The sequence below is a fragment of the Strongyloides ratti genome, assembly GCF_001040885.1.
Source record: "Strongyloides ratti genome assembly S_ratti_ED321, chromosome : 2".
NCBI lineage: Eukaryota > Metazoa > Nematoda > Chromadorea > Rhabditida > Strongyloididae > Strongyloides > Strongyloides ratti.
The window spans coordinates 2155219-2170569 of NC_037308.1; the positions used below are offsets into that span (position 1 = coordinate 2155219).

Genomic DNA, 15351 nt, shown 5'->3' on the forward strand with positions numbered 1-15351 from the left:
GACGTTATTATATAATATACATAAGCCCTATTCCATTTGGCTAAAATGAAAAATTTATTTATATATCTTTTATAAATATATATATATATTTTTTTTATGCTAGTTAAATCAATTTTTATTAAATACCTACATTTTTAGAAGGTTAAAAAAAAGTTTTTTTTAATCATTATTATCTATTTTATAGATATTTAAATATTTGGATTTCATATTTTAAAAAAATAAAATCTTTTTTTGATTAATATATATATTGTTTTAATCATTAGTCATATTATTCAAGGCTTTTTTTTTATAAAATATATTTTTTCTTTAACAATTTATAAGTATTTCCTATGTAAATTATAAAATTTTATTAGTAATTTTCTTATATTAAATATTTTTAATACAATATATTTATATATATAACTTAATTGTTTAGATAACAACAATCTATATATATTGATATAATTTTTTTACTCTTTAAGGAGGAAAACAATGCTTTTGAAGTTATTTTTTTAATAATATATTTTTTTTTTATCTTTAAAAATTCATAATTTAATTAACAAGCTATTATTTATTGTTATTTGGTAATTTTTTTCTACTTTTGTACATATTAGTATATTAATGAAATTTATTTATTTTTTCTTTTTTTTTTTTGTATATCTTCAGCATAAAAATTGTTTAATTTATATTATTTTTATTACTAATAGATATATGTATATAATAGGTCTTTGTGAACATTAAATCAAAAATACTTTTATTTATTAACAGTTTATTTTTTTCCAGAAAAATAAATATTTTTAAAAATAATAATCATGCTATGTGGATTGTTAAATTGTATCTCCTTTAGACGTAAGAAGGAAGCTGATGATGATATTGATAGTGAAGAAAAAATGTTAAGAAAACATAAATTAGATCAGGAAAGAGCTCATTTACAAATGATTGTAAGTTTTTTAATTAACTTTTTTATTTATTATATTATATTTATATATATATATTTTAGCAAAAAACATTAAGAAGAGGGTTTGAACCTGAAACAGAAATACCATCACAATTTGACACTGTTTGTGTTGTTTGTTATGAGGCAAGGGCATCTGTTAGATGTTTTCCATGTGGTCATAGAGTTTCATGTAGAAAATGTACCTCTGTACATGTTAATGTAAGTAAAAGAAAATATTTTTAATAAATAATTTTTTGTTATACTTTAGAATTTATTACATCCATCAGAGGATGAAGAAAGTATTTTAAAATGTTTTGTTTGCCGTGAAGAGGTTATTCAAGTAGTTGTACAAAATAAAAAGCACATTGTTACATGTGCTGCTTATTCATGGTCCAAGTCTGATGGTAGGAGGACGAAACCATATCCTTTTGCTGACTACACACAAGAGTCTTCTTCAAGTTAAAAAAAAGAATAACAATATCTAAATCTTTTCTTTAACAATACCTACATTTATTATTCAATCATTTTAAAAAGCAAAATAATATATAATTTTCTCAAAAAAAAGAAAAAATAATGGTACAATCATGAAATGACAAAACATCGTATATATATATACACTTTTACCATTATTTTTAGATATTAATATTATTTATAATAATTCCATCCAAAATAGGAATAATAGTAAAAAAGAAAATACAGAGAAAGAAAGAATGTTGCTTTATAACTTTTGATCACCAACTCAAAAATTAATCAGCTTTTAGCATTTTTGTGTATTAATCAATCAGAGGCAAACAAAAAGATACTATTCATTCATACATTCAAATTAATAATAAAATGCATCAACGCATCTTATATATACATTTAATCAAATGAAACCAACTATGTCAAATTAATCATCACCCAACTGCCATTACATTAAATATCTATATTATTATATATATCTTTTTTTTTTTTAACTATAAATATTATGTATTTTGTAAAAAAAAAAAATAATGAAGACAAAAGAAGCTACTACTAATGATACGGGTAACTAAATAATATTACAAAAAAAAAAAAAAAATAATTATCTACTATATTTGTTTCAAAAATAAATATTATAGAAATTTAAAATTATCCTTAAATATCATACATTTTATGATAATATTACATCATAGAGATAATGATTATTATAATAATATGAATGATATCATTTTTAAAAATTATATTTATATATATATATATTATGTTATAATAAAAAAAAATTGAAGTTATGTATTTATTTAACATAAAAATTTTGCAAGTATCGTTTTTTTTTTTTATTTTTAAATATTAATATTCTCTCTATTTAGTTATATTAAATTTTAGTATAAAATTTAAAAAATTTAACCTACGCATATTTATTTGATGAAAAGAAAACATATTTTATTTTTATAAAAATTATATTTTTCTTAAAGTAATCTCTTTTTTTTTTAATATTGCTACAAATAAATAATACTTAATTTTTTATTTGTGATCAAGCAATAAAAATATTATTTATATTTTAACAATTAATATTATTCTTAAAATAAATTAGAAATTTTCTTTGAAGATACATTTACTAAAATAACACCTTTTATTTAATGATTTTTGATGAGTACACAAAAAAGATGTATGTAAATAATTTCTTATGCTGTTAAAAAAATTTTTCTGCTACATTTAAACAATTTAATAAAATATATGTACTAATAATTAAATAAAAGGTCATTTATTTTAATAATAAAATAAGATAAAATTTTTTTCATATTCTATGAATAAAAGAAATGTTCATAGATTAAAATTACTTCATTAATTTTTCACTATTACGTAATAATTATTTTTATGTATTTTTATGAACTATTTCTTTTATCAAAAAATAGAAGTGAAAAAAAAAAGTTACTTCTAAATGCAATGAAAAGTATTTTATATAAAAATTAAAATTTTTAATATTTTTCTAACCATTAATTCACTCTCTCTCTCCCTCTTAATTTTTATCAAAGTGGATGTAGGAATATACCCTTTTAACATTATTTCTGTTATCACTAAAATATTTTTTTTTTATGAAAAAAAAATTATCATAATAATAAACAACTTTTAGAGTAAATATTTATAGAATCGAATGATTTGTTAATTTAAGAAGTAACAAAATAAATTAATGTTAATAAAAAATTTTTCAAAAAGATACATTATGATAATTAATTTTTTTTTCTCTTTTATAAAAATATTTTCAATATTTTTGTTTCTTCTCCAGGACCTTCAAATTAATAATTAGTTGAGTTAATAATTAACAAAAAATATTTTTTTTTTCTAATCCAAATTAGTTTTATTAAAATATTATAATAATTTGAGAAGGTAATAAGAGGAGAATAAAATATTGTCTTGTAAATACATAAAAGTTAATGGCAAAAAAAAAAAAAGAAAATGAAAAAAAAATAACTTAATTTTCATAGACATTCGTCTGTTTTTATTATTTTTCGTGTCTATTCTAAATATTAGAAATAAATATAAAAAAAGAACTTAAAAAATATGTATTTTTTTTTTCTTAACCATATATAATATTTTTATATAATAATAATTAAAAAGTCTCATCCCTGCCTTATTATATCAAAAATTATAATTAAATCCTGTTATTATATGATACATATGTCTTTCTATTTATTTTTTCACACTGCCAAAAATGTAAACTTTTATTTTAGTGTGGAAAAATTTTAATTTTTTTTTATTAGATTTATTATTACTAGTATTAAATATATTAAAATTTTTTTACTTTCCACTTTTATCCTTAGAATATAATATCAGTTGTTAAAGCTTAATATTAAATTTATTAAAAAGTTTCCAATAACTTCATTAAAATTATATACATTGAGCACTTTAGAAAATAGCATATATATATAATTTTACTTTCAAAATCATTTTGTTATTTAATATATGTATGAAGGTTAACTAAGAAAATTTATTTTAATATTATTCAAAATTTACTTTTTCCACCGATAAATATTTATTAATTTATATATTTTTTTTTTTACATTTTTTTTGAATCACAATTTTTTTATTAAATCATCTTTCTCGCGATAAATATTTTTAATATTTTATTCCACCTCTTCATCCTAAAAATGTTTTTGATTTTAATTCTTACAAATTTTTTATATAAAAAAAACATTAATTGTTAATTTGAAAATAAATATATTTAAACAAATAATTTTTACCATCTATTTTACACATATTTTTTTTTGTCTGTTTCCTTTATGTTTCCTATTTTTATTATCAATTAAATTACTTTGTTTATTATTAGTTTGTTTTTTCTAACATTTTTTTTTTATATCAATAAACTATTAAATTTTTATTAAAATGCATTTTTTTTCTACCATATTTTCAACCTTACTCTTAACCATAATCTAATAATACTATTTTGGTAGTGATGTTTTTTTTTATTATAAATAGGCCAAGTATTTTTGACAGAAATTTCCATAATATTTCCAGAATACTATTTTATACTTCATTCATACTCTTGGGTACCATTTTTGGTAAGAAATAAAAAACATTCAATGAATTCATTTTATTTAGGATAACATAAAAAAAACATAACAAAAATTAAAATATATTTAACATTTTTTTTCTTTTTAAAGATATAGATTTTTAATAATCTACTCTTATAAATATATAACAAAATAAGAACTTATTAAGAATCAAATATAAGATGCATGAAATCATCACTTTTACCCAATTCTTTAGCTTTCTCTTTCTTTTTACCATCAATTGATTGTCTTTGATTAATTTGTTTTTTATACCTCTCCCAAAGACCACCTTTTTTGAGAACTTTTTCTTCAAGTTTCTTTAATGATACACCTTTATCAACTTGATCAGCAAAATGTGATGCTTCTTTCCTTGCCCTAGACATCTCCATATTTAAACGTTTTCTTTCAATATGTTTTTCATAATCTAACTGTTCACGTAAATGAGACCATTTAAAACTTTTTAAATATTTCATAGCCCATAATGTATCTGATGCTGGATGCCTTCTTTTACCACCAACCTTTGTACAATTTAACAATTTAGCACATGCTTTAGCTTTTTTTTTATCCTCAAATTCTATCCATCCTTCTGTGTATTCTCTTAATTTTGGATTTTTAAATTTTTTTTTTGGATTTGGTACAAGATGAATTCTTTTAACAACCCCATATTGTGAAAAAATTTCTCTTATTTTTGCTACATTAAATTTTGGGGGAACTGTTTGTAAGTATATTATACCAGAATTTTTTTCTTTTTCTTCTATTGTTATTTCATCATCATCCTCTACCTTCATACAATCATCATTATCATCATCATTGTCTAATGCCTCTATATCTTCAAGTGTCAAAATTTTTTCTTTTTTTACACGAATCTCATTTATGTCTCTTTTTCTATTTACAATAGGAAGATTTCTGTAATCGATTAAAAAAAAAGATAAATTAATAATATTATAATAATATTTATTATTAAACTTACGACTCAACTTTTTCAAAATCTTCTAAATCACTCATTATTATTAAAATAAAAATATAAAAATAAGATAAGAATAAAAAAAAATATTTAAAAATATAAAAAATTTTCTAAAACAATCTTAACAAGAATAATTTAAATATTTTGGAATATTGTATATTTTAAGTAATAAATAAAAAAATTTTTTTTTTATAAAAATATATTTATTAAACTCTAAATAATATACATAGATATATACAATTTATATATACATATTATATTTTGCCATCATTCTATACATTTAAAATTTTATATACCAGACAATAGGTAATGAGAAATTAAATGTATATTGTTATCAGTTAACTTAAGCATGATGTTATAACAAATGTGTATATATATTGCTTTCAGTTTAAAGGGGAAGAAATAAACAAAACTCGTTTTTCCTTCCATTTTAATAATAAAAATGTTTTATTTTATAATAGATTTTGTATGTAATATAAAAGTCACATCTCTTTTAGGATTTTATATTGTTACCTTGTCATTTAAAACTTCTTTTAATACACTACCAATTCTATATTGTTAATTTACAATAACTTCAAAAGGTTAAATCTATTTTAATTGTATGTTAAATCCATAAAGAGATTTAAAATTTTAAATCTTTTTCACCTATTAAAATTTATTATTTATTTTTTTTATTTATCTCTTATTATTTATATTAAACATTATTTCCTTTTTATTAAAATAATATCATAAATCTTGTCTTTACAATAAAAATCATTTGTATTACATACTTTATAAATCAAAAAATTTAAACAGTTGATTTTATTGAGATATTAAAAGAAAATAATAAAATTAAACTATATGACATATGTTTAATATTACTTCTTCTCCCTCTTATCAGTTGTGTGATTTTTCTTCATTTTTTTTGATATTACTTATATATATAACACTTAAAGAAGAAAGTTTGTATGATATCAAATAAATATTACTATCTTTTAAACATACTTTTTGTTGATTTTTTTATTTTCTTATAATTTAATAAAACGTTTCTATTATTTTATTTCTTTTTTTTTTTTTTTGACAAATATCATGTTAAAAATAATACTTGTTAATATTCATATTTGTATAAAGTATAAATATTTTTAACTACTTTATTTTTTTATTATATATTTTTTAAGAAATTAATCATTATATATTTTTGATAGTTCTTAAATTGATAATTTTTGGTCTTTGAATTTGTGTTAAAAACTTTTAAAGTTTATCGTTATTTACATGCTTTCTTAACATTTTTTTATAAAAAGTTATGTTAAATGTTTTGATGAGTTTTATTTTAAAAAATATAAAATAACCATATACACTTCTATATTGAGGTATGTAAAGAAAACAAAAAAAAAATGTTTTTATTTTCAATAAATATTAATGTGTATTTCAAAATTTTTATATAACCAAATCATTAGTCAATCTCCTTTATATGTATATATATTATATATGTAAGATTTATATAGGATTATCCTTCATCAACAAAAAATTTCTTTTTAAAGTGTAATATATAACAAATATAGAAAATAACTTCAAAATAGTATATAATTTTTAATATAATTTACCACAATATTTTTTCTTTTACATGAAAAAATGTAATGCTAAAATAGTAATCTCTTAAGATATATATACATATAAAGATAAAGTTTATTCTTATATTATTTTGTTCTTTTTTTTTTTAAACGTAAAAATTTTTAGTTTTTATATTTCTATACTTATAAAATATTAGAGAAATTATTATAAACTTGCCTTTGATAAGATATTATATATATACATATATTTTTATATATTTTTTTTTTCACTAAATAAATTAAAGAACCAATTATTTTTTTTTGTAATAGACAAGATAATTAAATTTACGTATTAACAAGTATATTTATAAAAAATATGTTATCATTCTCATTAATAATGGATGAATAAATAATATAATTGTATATTATTTAAATGATATTCTATTTATTAAAAGTTTTATTTTAAAGACATTTTAAAAAAAAATTTACTTTCTTTTTTTATGATATTTAAACAGTTTTATTTTATTGTATTTTTATCAATTTTATTATTAATTGTAAAGTAGAAATATTTATAAGTTCATATATCAGTTATTTATTCATCTCCCATAACATATCTTCACACCCACTCTTCCTTTTTATTTTAAGTATATCAAAATGAATTTGTAATTTTAGATTTTTTATTTAAAAAAAAATATGATTACATATAATTATATGGTAGACTTTTTAGATAATAATTGGAATTAATTGTATAATTTCTAATATATATGTCTTTTTATCATAAATTATATACTCGATTAAAAAAAAAAAAAAAACGCCATCTTTTGATGGCTTCCTCCTATATATACTATAAAATATTTCTACAGCTGATTTATTTCCATCATTTTGAAGTATTCTGTATATACCTATCTGTGTAAATATAAGTCATTAGAAAGTTTAATCTCAACTGATACAAATACATATTGCTAAAATCGAGATAACAATGTGTACCTATAATGTGATGATATGTTTTATATAATTCTTTTATAAATTATTTATATATTTTTTTTTCTATTCCTACAAAATATTCATCATTTTTATTTGTTTATTATTTATAAGTTTGACCAACAGGCAATTTTTATAATAAATTATAAATATTATTTTATTTGTTATAAAATACAAAAAGTTTAAAACTTTTTTGGAAAATTGTTTAAATCCGCGTGGCAATTATTATTATTAATATAAGTTCTTTTTATATTCATCATATTTTGGGTTTTTTAGTATTATTATATATTATATATATATACTTGATCTCATTGTTTATCTTTTAACTTTTTATCGAACAATTAATTTGCATTTTATTTATACATTCATAATATTTATGATATATACATATATATATCTTTATTTTTATAGAATATTTATAAGATTGATATTTAAATTAATTATATAAATCAAGAATTGGTTTAAAAATCAACACAATAATCACTAGAAAAAATACATAGAAAACAAACGTTTTTCTTTTTTTTTTTATCTTTGAAATTTAAAAAAAAAAAAGGATATGATGAATGATACTCCTAATGCTAGTATTAGAAGTGTTAAATCACCATCTAAAACAAAAGCGTTCCTTAGTTCATTGAATCGTTCTCTTACCTCTATTATTCCTGGTCGTTCAACAACTGAAAAAAATACCAAAATAATGTCAAATGATAATAATATAACGGGTTTTAGTAAAAGAAGACAATCTTCGATTGTAAAATGTAAGACATATTGTGTATTTGTTCCACAAGAAAAGACTAAATATCATTATGATAAAATATCTATTGATAAAAATTTTACTCCTGAATTTGATGAAAATTATGGAGAAGATATACCAACAAATATTCAATTAATAGAAGAACGTGTCATTGGTCAAGGATCTTTTGGTACTGTAAAATTATATTTAACCGAAAATAATGAAAGAGTTGCTTTAAAAACTGTACTTCAAGATCAAAATTATAAACATAGAGAATTACCTATTTCAAGAAAGTTAAGTCATCCAGTAAGTTTAATTGTACTTTAATTTTACCTATTTACTTTTTTTTTAACAGAATATTGTAATATTAAAATTCTACTTCATGACAGATGGTAAAAAAGATAATACATATTATAATTTGGCGTTTGAATTCATGCCAGGATCAGCAGAAAATATAATTAAAACATTTAAAATGCAACGTGAAAGACTGCCTCCATTACTTGTTAAATCTTTTGTTTATCAATTATTTAGAGGAATGGGTTATTTGCATTCACTTAATATATGTCATAGAGATATCAAACCATCTAATATTCTTGTTGACATGAAAAAAGGAACACTTAAAATTTGTGATTTTGGATCTGCTAAGGTCCTCCATCCTGATGAATCAAATTTAGCATACATTTGTTCAAGATATTATCGAGCCCCTGAATTGATATGTGGTGCTCAAAAATATACAGTTGCTGTTGATATATGGTCTTGTGGAGCAGTATTTGCTGAATTAGTAACATGTGAGGCATTATTCCCTGGTGTGGATTCAATAGACCAATTTAGTTGTATAATCAAAATTCTAGGTACACCAACCAAAGATGATATGATTGCATTAAATTATAATAATGCTAAAAGACCTTTACCATTTATTGGTGGTCCAAATTGGCCTAAATTATTGATAAGAAATTCATCACCAAATTGTCTAGAGATATTAGGAAAATTATTAACTTATAATCCAAATAAAAGACCAAAAGCCTTCCAAATATTATTAGATCCATATTTTGAATCTCTAACAGATCCAAGTGTATATTCAAATGCAAAATTTGATATACCAAAATTATTTAATTTTACTCTTATGGAACTTCAAACTGAACCAGAGTTAAGAAAACTTCTTAGGAGTTAAAAAAAAATACAAAAAGTGTTATTGTAGATTTTAACATTTTATACTAAAAAAAGATTAAAAAAATATGAAGAAAGGATACTACTCAGTTTTGGTAGGACCATTTTTTTTGAATAAAATTAAGTAAATACATTTTTGTTTTTTTTTAATGTGTTTCTTTTTTAACATAAAAAAAAATTTTTATTTAATATTTTTAAATATCAAATAAATTAATATAATAGTAAGAAATATTATTTTTGGAAATATAGAATAATCATTTATAAGTTTACTATAATAATCGAAGATCGTCATAGATATATGTGCTAATAAAATGCTATTAACTTTTTTTTGTAAATGAAAATAATTGAAGTTAAATACTACGGAATTAAAAAACCTTCCAGAACAGTATGTTAAATTTTATAAAAAAAAATTTTTTTTCTAGAATTTTCTAAGAAAAAAAATATAGCCAAAAAAAATCTTATAATAAAAATTGAATAATGATGAATACAATCCACTAAAATGGCATATGATTCGAGATAATATAAATAATCCATCCAAAAAACATCTCAAAAAGTAATTGGTAAGAAAAAAAAATTAATAATATTTTTAAAATGTCGATATTAAGATTCTGACATAAGATTCACATTGAGATATTATTATTGAATCAATTCTAAAAGAATTTTAAAGAAATATCTATTTTAAAGTTTCTATATTTAGAAATAAAAATAATTTTATATGTGTAATATAAAAATTATTTATTTTAAATTATAACCTAATAAAATATTCTTATCAAACAATTTACGTCATAATTTAATAGATATTTTTAAACAAAGTATAAAGATTAAATATAATTTAAAGATATTTTATATCATTGCAATAAAAGTATGTCTATATAATGTGGGTACAAAGTCATATTTTATAATCCACTTTTTAAAATGATATATTTATATATGATAATTTTAAATTATCAAAAAATGTAAGTCAAAAAGATATATTTAATCAACTAATTTTTTTTATTTCAATAGTCTAATATTAGACTAAATAGAAGCCATTAACAGCCTGTTAAAATATGGCATTCTTTTGAATAAAAAGATATAGAAGATTGCCGATGGAGGAACAAGAAACAGTAAGGTGGAGGAAGAAATATTTCTTACAACAACCTTTCTAGATTCATCTGAAGACAGAAAAGCTGTTTATTAACTAAAATTCAAATTTAAAAAAAGTTATTAAAATCACCAAAAAAAATTTCTTGTTATTAAAACTTTCTATCCTTAAATATGAATTTTTCTTTGAATATTATTTTAATTAGGCATCATAACCGATTATAAAAACTATTATATATATGTATTTCAATGAAAGTCTTTTTGAATTTTATATATAACTTGATACAAAAAGTTTTATATAGTTTTCACATATGTCTATATAATAATAATGATATTTATCTTATTTTTTTTTAATTTCTTTTTACTACAACCATGTGAAACATAAACAAAAAAATTTTTCTTTTTTCATCTTCAAATGTACTTTAAAGAGAAAAACGTGTAGAATTGAATGTCACAGGTATCTAATCGTATATTTATATATATTTGTATCTTTGTATTATTACTTTTCATCATTAATAGAAATAGATAGAAAAGATTCAAAAGAGATTTTTTTTTTAATAAAAATATATTATTACTAAATTTTTTTTTTTACTATTTATTTGTCTAAAAATTTAATTAATATAAATATATTACTATTTTTAATGTTACTTTTATTATAAAAATATTACAGTTATTTTTTATAATTACTTTTTTACACCCATATAATATATATATATATTTATATGTATAAATGTGAATATTTGAAATGACATTTTTACCACCAAAATATATATATATATATTATTATCTTATTTTAATGTAAAATATTTTTTTTTATAATAATCAATCTACAGAAATTTTTACTGTAATATAAATGTAGATGTATTCATTAAAATATTGAAAATGTTTTTTAATTTACACAACAAAAATTCTTGTATATACATATGTATATATATATATATTCTTATAGTCGTCATAATGGTATTATATATAGTTGGCAAAAAAAAAAAGAAGAAATGAATACTAAACGTCTCCATACCATTTTCATATTATATTTATATATATATATATATTTTTACTAACGTTTTTATATTATTTTTTTTTGTATCAAAAATTATCGTTTGTTAAGAAGGATGGCTTCTATATTATCAGTATATATTAAAAAAAAAAGTTTCTAGATATTTAAAGGCATACTTAAAATTAGCATGTCATTTTGTTATTCTATGATTATCATCATCATATTCAATAGCATTATTTATTTTTATCAACTTAAAATATTAATATGTTAGGTTGTCTAAGATGAAATGCATGTTTTTAAAAAAAAAAATTTTAAATATGCGTAACATAACCAAAAATTTATTTTTTTTTTTTAAATAACAATATTTATATTCATCACATTGTTTTCTATTTGTAACAAGCATATTTTTACGTTTAGAATCAAAAGTTTAATTATTGAAAACAATAAAGTTTTTAGGGACAAATATTACGAATCTATCGTTTTTGGGGAATTTTTTTATTAAAATTCATCTATATGTATTGAAGAGTAGATGTATATTTAAGTGATGTTTGGCAATTAGGGTGAGTAAAAAAAGGGACTTATTTTTTTTCAGTTTTTGAAACAAAATTTCTAATATATATAAGTAGTGTTTTTTTTTAAATTTACCGTATTTTTTTTTAGGTTTTTTGAAGTTTTAGGCCTTTATTTTTGTGAAGCATTTGTTTAAAGTTAATTATATTGTTATTTAGAATCTATTTCTTATTATATGTTTGATTCATTTTAAAAACAACCTATTTTTATTTTCAAAAATTAAGAAAAAATAAGACTTCTAGACTATGAATTTTTTGCTTTTTCTTTCAACTTTTGATTTACCATTTTTGCTTTTCTAGTTTGTTTTAAATATTTCGAAGCCCTAGATATTAAAAATCCCTAAATTTCAGACGTTTTTTTTTTATCATTTGTCAAATATCGGCTTCTAAATTGTGCTTAAAAAAGACGTTTTAGAGGACGGGAATTAACTTTCATGCTTTGTATTCTCAAGATTCTTTTTTTTTTACTTTGAATTTTTTAAATTTTTTTAAAGTTAATGTATTCATAAGAATCATATCAAAAATATTATTTAAATTTTTGTCTTATTTTTTACCTTATTAATGAAAATTATGAAAAATTCCTTTTTAAAAGACATTATGAAAAAATAAAACAAAAACAAATTAACTTTTTTTTGTTATGATTTTTATATTATTGTGTGGGGAAGATTCAAAGGATTTTAATGAAATGTTTAGGTTTATTAAAACACAATTATTTTTTAATTAAAGACAATTGTTGACAATAGAGCATTAAAAATGATGCATTTCATATTGGACAACAAAATATATATACAAATTTATATTCATATAACAGAACAGACTTAGTAGATTACATATATTTCAATTGTTTAGAATAAGACATAAATTTTCGTCATTTTTTTATATTGTTATATATATTAATGTTAAAATATTAGGACATTGAATGTAACATTATTTTATATTAATAGAAGTACTAGTCCATTAATCTTTAAAAAAATAAATACAATTTTTAGTGGTACCTTAAGACAAAAATTGTACAGATGATAAAATTTTTTGGAGGTTGATGTTATTTATAACAAAGTTAAATTATATGTACCACATTAAAAATTACTTCTCAAAAATTATGCGCAAATAGTGATACATATATATATTTAAAAGTTAAAATAACAACAACAAACAACAAAATAACCAGAAATTATATTTATGTTTCTTCTGTCTTTCATTACTATATTACATCATTTAAAAATATTACTATTACCAGTAGAATCAAATATCTATATTTTTCATGATAAAAAAAAATATATATATATATATATTACTTTAAACCAAATAACAACTATTTGTCAATAATATTATATAATATATATTTTTTTTATTTTTTTTTCCCTATATTTACATCCTTATAATAATTGATTAATCTTTTTCTTTTTGATATAAATATAAACAAAATATTTCCAAATGAAAACCATATATATTGTACATAGTTTAGATGGCATTTGCCAAACCCAAAACTTATACCCTTCAAAACTTTTTTAAATACATATATATCTACTTTTGGTAATGATAAAAAGCCATACATGAAAATACGTATATATCTAGTATTTTTTATAATAATATTTTATACCCAAACATATTTTTTTTATTTATCTTTTTCATCTAATTTGATAAAAAAAAAATCTAGTAGTGATTTCATCTAACATATTAAATGATTCAAAAATTTTTTTTAAAAAAATAGGTCCCTAAATATTTTTTCTTCCAAATATTACAAAATTAAATGTTTTTTTTTTTGTTAAAATTATTAAATTTAATAAATTTAATATTTATATGAATCAACTACTATTTTAATAAATAACTTAATAATTTGGTTTTATATAAAAAAAAACATACTTATAATATTAAAATTATTAATAGTTATTTAAAAATAAGTACTGTTTTTTTTTTTTAAAAAAAGTAAATACCAGAAATAATTTAAAAATATATCCATTGTTATTTTAAAAAAAGTGTTAAGAGAAATTATATAACTTATTAATTTGTTTATCAATCATTTATTTTCCCCTAAATATTTTTATTTTTATGTAAAAATATATCAATTCTTATTTTGAAAAATGTTTAAAATTATTTTGTTTTGTTTAAATAAAAATTGATTTATCGACTACTACTATAACTACTTTGTCTTTTTTTAATTGAATAGATTTACTTATCAACTGTCAAATACTATTTTAAATTGTTTATTAACTCATTTTTATTAAAATTATTATTTAAACTTTTTACATATTAAGTATACTGTTTATTATTTTATATATGTATTAAGAAAACCTTTATGAAGTATCATATATTATAATAATATATAAAACTCTTTTTCTCCTCATCATACCTTTATGTACTACTATTTATTATATACTATATATAACTGTACACATCTATATTATATACAGAAAGTGAACATCTTCCCAAATAAATTTTGTTGGCTAGTTATATATATATATATATATAATTTGTATCTTGTATAATTTTACCTTCTTATTATTTATATATATTTTAGAAAAAGAGAAAAGAAAATCTCTCACTTACTAAAAATTTATTACCATTTTTCTATATATTATAATAAGAAAAAAAAATATATATATATCTTTTATCTATCTTTAATTTTGTTATAATTTTTTTTTTTTAAAAGAATATTTTAATATACATTTATTAGATGTAAGATATACATTCATTTACAAAAGATAATACATTCTTTTTTTTTTATTATCATAAAATTACATACATATATAATCCTTTATTTAATTTCTCAAAACTTTTTTTTTTAAAAACATTTTATTCGTATATTAATGTTATTATAAGAGTAAAAAAAAAAAAGTGATCAATATTCAATAGAGATATTTGTTATTTGCTTTTCATGTTTTTCATGCATATTATATAATATATTT

The 15351-nt window shown here is 18.8% G+C and overlaps 3 protein-coding genes across 3 annotated transcripts; 2 read left to right on the forward strand and 1 right to left on the reverse strand.

Moving 5' to 3' along the window:
• Positions 1-791: 791 nt before the first annotated feature.
• On the forward strand, positions 792-1379 carry SRAE_2000066800 (Zinc finger, RING-type domain and Zinc finger, C2H2 domain and Zinc finger, RING/FYVE/PHD-type domain-containing protein; the record flags this gene model as incomplete). Its single annotated transcript, XM_024651525.1, has 3 exons — positions 792-920; positions 980-1135; positions 1185-1379. The coding sequence occupies 3 exons, from the start codon at positions 792-794 to the stop codon at positions 1377-1379; spliced, it is 480 nt and encodes a 159-aa protein (XP_024505194.1).
• A 3210-nt stretch (positions 1380-4589) lies between these two features.
• SRAE_2000066900 (Activator of basal transcription 1) lies at positions 4590-5430 on the reverse strand (the record flags this gene model as incomplete). Its single annotated transcript, XM_024651526.1, has 2 exons — positions 4590-5331; positions 5396-5430. The coding sequence occupies 2 exons, from the start codon at positions 5428-5430 to the stop codon at positions 4590-4592; spliced, it is 777 nt and encodes a 258-aa protein (XP_024505195.1).
• Positions 5431-8455: 3025 nt separating this feature from the next.
• Positions 8456-9800, forward strand: SRAE_2000067000 (Glycogen synthase kinase 3 alpha; the record flags this gene model as incomplete). Its single annotated transcript, XM_024651527.1, has 2 exons — positions 8456-8935; positions 8985-9800. 2 exons carry the CDS (start codon positions 8456-8458, stop codon positions 9798-9800), a joined length of 1296 nt encoding a protein of 431 aa, XP_024505196.1.
• Between the last annotated feature and the right edge of the window lie 5551 nt (positions 9801-15351).